At 36.2% G+C, this 7350-nt stretch overlaps 1 protein-coding gene across 1 annotated transcript; it reads left to right on the top strand.

Annotated features, from left to right (window-relative positions):
- Nucleotides 1-1732: 1732 nt before the first annotated feature.
- LOC145667693 (uncharacterized) lies at nucleotides 1733-2467 on the top strand. Its single transcript, XM_081735152.1, has one exon. It carries the CDS (start codon nucleotides 1733-1735, stop codon nucleotides 2465-2467), a length of 735 nt encoding a protein of 244 aa, XP_081591278.1.
- Nucleotides 2468-7350: the final 4883 nt, after the last annotated feature.

The following is a 7350-nucleotide window of genomic DNA, read 5'->3' as shown; positions in this document are numbered from 1 at the left end:
AAAGGAAAGTTAAATTGAAAGCAGAAGTTTTTTGTTTTATATTTTATATAGTCAGAATAAAGGAAGAGACAACAGCTGTTGTAGATTATTTTATAGAATAGAAACCTGCTTTTGTAAGTCTTTTCTTTAGAAGAAATACAGTACTTGTCATGTATGTTTTGTTGATAACACCGTTTTCTTTTATTATCTCTAGTTTTTTTCTTTCATTTTCCTCCCATTTGTTCTTATTCCATCATAATTTTATTATTATTTATTTCTATTAATCGTACCTTATCATAATGTCAACATCGTGTTAGTTGTCTTTCTTGGGGTTCTCGCGTTTCTTCCCTATCATTGCTAGATTTTCAGATAAAAAATATGGAAGATTTTTACGATTTTTTTGTTAACGAAGGAAAGAAGATATGCCATATTCAGAATTTACATATAACAAACAAATACAGAATGTTTCCAAAACAACATCGACAACGTTTGGGAGGTGATTCCTGACATTAAGATAATAATAATAATAATAATAATAATAATAATAATAATAATAATAATAATAATAATAATAATAATAATAATAATAATAATAATAATAATAATAATAATATAATAATATAATAATAATAATAATAATAATAATAATAATAATAATAATAATAATAATAATAATAATAATAATAATAAGTCCATATGAATCTATTGAGAAAAGTGAAAAGTTTCGCAGCTTAGAGCTGCCCAAAAGAAGCTACATTGTAACACGCGTAATATCGAACACAAGAAACTTTGGAGTAGTCGTTCATATCAGTGTGAAGGGTGTCATCGAAAAATGTACATTTCAAGTAATGGGCAATTTGAATGCAAGGGATTCCTTACAGGGCATAATTCCTAAACATCTCCCAATAGATTTCTCAGATGTGCTCTGACTAAAAGTTGGGTCCAAAGTAAGAAAAAACGAATCCTTGATAGCAGTGAATGCGGAATAAGTCAGCTGGAAGTTGGAAGTATTAACACTAGAATGCCCAACGGAACATTTTTGTTCCACCATCATCTTCATTGTAGTCTTTACCTATTAATTACCGCACGATTCTTATTACATTCTGTGACTTTTAATCTTTTCAAAAGAGGATGCGATTGCGAGAAATTTACTTTCGTAGGAATTATAGATTTCTAGATATTACCACATACCCCTAGAATGCCCGCGGAACAATTTTGCTCCACCATGCTTAGGTATATGAGAGATACATTATTACGCACATTTTATTCTCCCATTTTTCACGCTGACGTTCCCTCTTCTGTTTGCATTCCTGTCCTTCCACTCAATGCGTTCTCCCCCTTCCTCAACACCACCTATCCGGTTCAGCGTGTGTGTAATGCACTAGAACAGTCCATTTTACAAATTGGTACGACAATTACTGCTCCAGATGGTACCCGTTGGGAGGTAGTAAGTCTAGGTAATCCTGCAAGCGGTAGGATTGCTAAGCAAAATGTACTGAAAGAAAAACAAGGTCCGACATCACACGCGATACGCCACATTGCTGATGACAGTGTTGCCAGTTCTTGGCGCCTAATAATTGATGATCCTATGTTGAATAGAATACGGTCATACACAGAAAAAGAAGCACGCAGCAAACTGGAGAGGAAAGTTGGTCGATGACACTGGATGAGTTAGAAGCATTTATTGCAATAAAGTACGTTCGTGATGCTACAGGGACAAAAGGTTTCAAGGTCATTCCTTATGGTCCCAGAAATGGGGTGTCCCCTTTTGCCAAAAGCGATATCCAGGAACAGGCTCTTGGAGATTCTGAGGTACTTACGATTCGACGACAAGTCTACGAGACGCGCAAGATTGGGCACAGACAAATTTTGTCATATTTCAGAAATATGGTATAAGTTCGTGGAGAATTCACAGATGTGCTATGTACCAGGCCAAGACATAACTGTGGATGAACAGTTGTTCCCGTCGAAAGCGCGATGTTCTTTCACGCAGTATATGCCGTTCAAGCCCGATAAATATGGGCAAAAGTTTTGGGTAGCCGTGGACAATGATACAAAATATGTAATAAACGCCTTCCCCTACCTGGGCAAGGATGAGTTTCGTCCGACAGGGGAAAGACTTTCAGAATATGTTACGATGAAACTAGTTCAGCCCTTCTTGAAGAAAGGAAGAAAAGTTACGTGTGACAATTACTTTACTTCGGTAGCACTTGCTAACAGACTACGTTCTGCTTCTACTAGTCTAGTAGGAACTATGAATCGTTCACGCAGGGAGATTCCAGTTTCTGTGAAAAAATCAAAGGCTCCTTTACATTACACACAGGTGTTGCAACATGGACAAACTTCACTCACGGTTTACCAGGCAAAAGCTAACAAAAGTGTCATGATACTGAGCACAATGCATCCACGAGTGGAAGTGCAAGGAGATGGCAAGAAGAAACCTGAAACTGTTATATGTTACAACAAAACAAAGAGTGGTGTAGATTAAGTTGACATGGTGGCTCGCATATATTGTCAAGCCTGCCAGCCGACGATGGCCTGTACACACTTTTTGTAATTTACTGGACCTGGCAGCAATTAATTCCTGGGTGCTGTTCAAGATGGTCACCGGAAAGGTCATTGAACGTCGCAAATTTATTTTGCAACTTGCAGAGGAACTGGCAGAAAGGTACATGATAGGAAGGAATAGAGAGGAGGGTCAACCACCGTGAACATCAACATTTTCCAGCTCTACGGAAACTACACGAAGGCGTTGTTAGGTACGCAAGAAGTGTAAAGTGGGTTGTGGAACATCATGTAATGTGTGTAAGTCTTGCAACAAGGTTGTATGCAAACAATGTACTGCAAAAGAAATGAAAACATTTGTATGTGTTGCATGTCATGCAAACTGATAATACTGTTTGCACCTTGAGGACGGTGGTGTAGCAATTCAAATGAAACTTTCCACAAAACTTTTGTTTTTCAATTTCTGTTAGGTTTTCTCGCATTTATTAGTTCAAAAAATATCATTCCTAGCAAACACTTTTTGTAATAAGAGCAGAAAACAAATAAATGCGCTGGAGCATATAGTTCAGATGTAACGTATTTTAAAATTTTCATACAAAATAAAAGCACTTGAACTTAATTCCATATATTCTTCACTCTAGCCTACTTCCCCCTCCCCCAATTCCCCTGCCTCACAACAATGCTAGAATAATGTGATACGTCTCTGTTAAAGTTTTTAGTGGATTAAGGCATATAATATTAAGATTTTGAAAAATATATTTTATTTACTATAGACTCTAAAGAAGTGGAACATTTTTGTTCCACTGGGCATTCTAGGTATGTCGGAAGTGCGGGCATTCTAGTGTTAAGGGATTGCCAGCTTCAAAGTTCCTCATGTTCGGAATAATGCATGCTGGGATGTACTGTTCCATTATATATATATATATATATATATATATATATATATATATATATATATATATATATATATATATATATATATATATATATTTCTTAACATGTATAAGGGTTCAATAATACATTGACTCTTGCGAAACCTCATTGGAACGAAGGTAACATCTTTAATCGAAGATTTCCTTCCTACTATCCAGCTTTTGTAGCGTTATTCACTTTTACTTACTACTCTCTTCCTTTGGTGTATAGCACACAACTGTAAGAAATTGATTTAAATATATCGTTTCATGTCACTTACGTACGTCTTTGGAATTCTCTCTCAAGTTTTGTTGTATTTTCTGAAATATCATGTATAATATTATTTAGGACTGTCATTTAAAGCAGACTGAACCAAGGATGAATCCAACACTTACGTATTTTATTTCTGGTGGGCTTCAAAGAAATGAATGTATGGATCTTACAGTTGTTTGCGCAAACTTACTGTATAAACATTATAATGAAAAGAATGTAATTTTTGTTGAAATTTTCCAAGTAAGATCGTCAAAGACTAAAGTATCAGAGATAAGGAAGGTAAAGAGACGTATTTCAATGAAAATAAATGTGAAACATAAACTCTCTTCTTTAATTAGGAGTCACAGTTACAGACTTCCAAACTATACTATGCACAAATATAGGAAGTCTTAAGAAAAGGTTATGTCCGTCCGTCTAACGGCAGATATCAGAACAAAAACGGTACACATAACGAGAAACAGACTTGTGACGTAGAATTAACGTCTTAACAGTAGTAGTGATGTCCATCGGCTCGGCTCGGTTCAACTGAGCCAACAGCTCGAGCCGGTTCGATTGGAATGAGCCACCGGCACGGTTCGGCTCGGTGTGAATGAGCCATCTGCTTGAGCCGGCTTGCTTGGGGTGAGTTATCGGCTCGACTTGGTTCGGCCCAACTGAGTCGAGGTCTCCACCAGCCGGCTCGGTTGGGTGAGCTGTTGGCTTGGTGGTGGCTGAGCCGTGAGCCAAGCTGCTCGAGCCGCTTCTTATCTACATATCTCTCTCTTTCTCTCTCTCTCTCTCTCTCTCTCTCTATATATATATATATATATATTAGGGATGGCCAATTCCGGAATTTTTACTTTCCGGAATCCGGAAAGTAAAATCGGAAAATTCCGGAATTCGGAAAAATTCCGGATTTCGGAAAAAATCCGGAATTCGGAAAAATTCCGGATTTCGGAAAAATTCCGGAATTCGGAAAAATTCCGGATTTCGGAAAAATTCCGGAATTCGGAAAAATTCCGGATTTCGGAAAAATTCCGGAATTTAGAAAAATTCCGGATTTCGGAAAAATTCCGGAATTTAGAAAAATTCCGGAATTCGGAAAAATTCCGGAATTTAGAAAAAATCCGGAATTCGGAAAAATTCCGGAATTCGGAAAAATTCCGGATTTCGGAAAAATTCCGGAATTCGGAAAAATTCCGGATTTCGGAAAAATTCCGGATTTCGGAAAAAATCCGGAATTCGGAAAAATTCCGGAACTCGGAAAAATTCCGGAATTCGGAAAAAATCCGGATTTCGGAAAAAAATCTGGATTTCGGAAAAATTATTTTTTCTTTTTGTAATCCTAAGAATTTTGTTCAAACGCAAACGAACAAATTTCCTTTTTGTAATCCTAAGAATGTATGATGCAAGTTAAGCTGAAACTTACATCCTAAAGTATACACTACTCAATCTTCCCATGGTTAATGAGATGTAGTCCAAAAGTACGATGTACTCCTAATATTTAATATTTGTTTTACTGTGATATTGTCCAGAGGTAAGACATATATCACACTGAGATAAACAACTTGACATAATGAAGATGTTATCATACGTAGTTTTCCAGAAAATCGTGAGAAACTAATTTTTGTGAAGTTAAAATATGCGTCGCTTGTTGCCAGTGGGATGCAATTGATAACTTTTATGCTGGAATAGTCTTATTATTATTATTATTATTATTATTATTATTATTATTATTATTATTATTATTATTATTATTATTATTATTATTATTATTATTATTATTATTATTATTAATCGTTTATGTACTGTAAAAGAAAAATGTGAACCGTTAAGTAGTAGATTTTATCTGTTGTTTTTTGATATCTTCTAACAGTAATAACAAACTGCTTGTAAATACGCAATGATTATCAAGGACAATGGCATATTAATGTAAGGACTACTCTGCAGACTAGCAATAAACAATAACAGATAAACAATAGTTGCAAAAAAAAAAAAAAAAAGTAACTAACTTGAGCACGTCAGAATGTTCGCGAGAATATAGGGACGCATTGAGACTAGCAAAGAGCGTGCTATTATCATTACTCAAAGGGCCGTACGATGGAGGCATTAATGTTAATGGCACTAATGAGCACTTACTTGCTCTAACGGTTAACCTCATTTTTGAGATGATTCTTAGAAGTGGGCGTGTTGGCATGCAGTTAGAAGACCTATATCCATTATTTAAAAAGCACACGTTATCTGTGAAGTACTAACGATTTGCGTCACTATCGAACACTAACGTAGCACTAGCGACGTTTAAAGTCGAAATGGAGTCTGACATAAGTGGCTTGTCAACTTCACGGACATTATATTTTCCTTGAATGAGAGAATTTTGCGCCCAGGAAATTTGCGCCCTACCACAAAAATAGGAAAAAATGCGCTCGCAATATATTTGCACTGGGATGTTTGCGCCCTACCCCAAAAAGAGGGGAAAATGCGCCGGCTACATATTTGCACTGGGATGTTAGCGCCCTACAATTCAACTTATTTTTGTATTGTGTAAAGTAACTTCCACTCACACTTGAACTAGGCTTGCCTATCATCGTCTCAGTGAGTTACTCCATCCGTTATAATATTCCGAACAAATGAAAAAAGTACAATTTTAGTTCACTAAAGGGCAATCCATACAAATACAATTTTTCATTATACTACAAAATTTACAAAAAAGTATAAATGACTGATATATAATTATTAATATAATCAAAGAGTATAATTTAATCTACAAAAGGCTGTTTGGCTCTACCCAGATATCTCTGTTCACAATCCTTGCGAGTTGTTTGGCTTTTCAGGACACAAAATATAGAAAAGAAAATGTAAAGTGAATGTAAAATCAGTTCAGTAATATTATCAAGAAAACTATGTACAGTGTGTTTACTTGCTGGAATTCAAACACACAATTGCGTTCAGTCGTTCTTTCAGAAAAAAATTTTCCGGGGGGCACACTTAGTATTCCGGAGGGGGGTCACTGCTGGTACTATTCTATTTATTATTATATTATAGACGTATTATTTTGGTCTCCTCCGAGGGGGCACTCTGAGAGCTCTGGGGAGGCCAGTGTTCCCCCAAAATCATCTCTGGAAGAAGCAGTGATTGCGTTGATCCGTTGTGTTCTTTTGGCTTATATTGAAGTTTATTCTCCCCTTATATAGCCACAATGAAAATAAATCACAAATAGCATGGTTGTGGGGGGAGGATTGTTTATGTTGTAATGTCAGCCCCTCCGAGCAAATGCGTAAGCTCCAATAGGTTCTTTTATTTCGCAGGGCTCAACTTTCCGGTGGAGGTACATTGCAGGCGCAATTTTCCCTGTTCTTGAGGTAGGGCGCAAATTTCCCAGACGCAAAATTCTCGACACCGTTCGAATGACCTCGGAAAACTATATCTTTTTCAATACTTTTTTATATTCTTTTACTCGAGATTTCTTCATAGCTTCTTATTAAAATACTTACTAATATATCCTCATTTTATTGTCCTAACCAATCAATATGGGTATGTTGTCAGTAAAATATTTAGATTGATCGAGCCTCTGGTGTGTAACCACAGTATTTCATATCATCCCCCCATTAGAAATCTTGGCTAAACGAACCAATATATGTTGCCAATAAAATAGTTTAGAATGATTGAGCCCCTGGTAAATAACCACAGTATTTCGTGACAGAC

Source organism: Thermobia domestica, chromosome 13 (genome assembly GCF_964235325.1).
Source record: "Thermobia domestica chromosome 13, izTheDome1.hap1.1, whole genome shotgun sequence".
In the NCBI taxonomy this organism is placed as follows: domain Eukaryota; kingdom Metazoa; phylum Arthropoda; class Insecta; order Zygentoma; family Lepismatidae; genus Thermobia; species Thermobia domestica.
The sequence above is the reverse complement of the archived record's forward strand: the minus strand, read 5'-3'. Positions and strand labels throughout refer to the sequence as shown.

Bases quoted from the DNA above. Each gene is read 5' to 3' on its own strand.
- LOC145667693 (XM_081735152.1), top strand. From the start codon at position 1,733: ATGGGGTGTCCCCTTTTGCCAAAAGCGATATCCAGGAACAGGCTCTTG.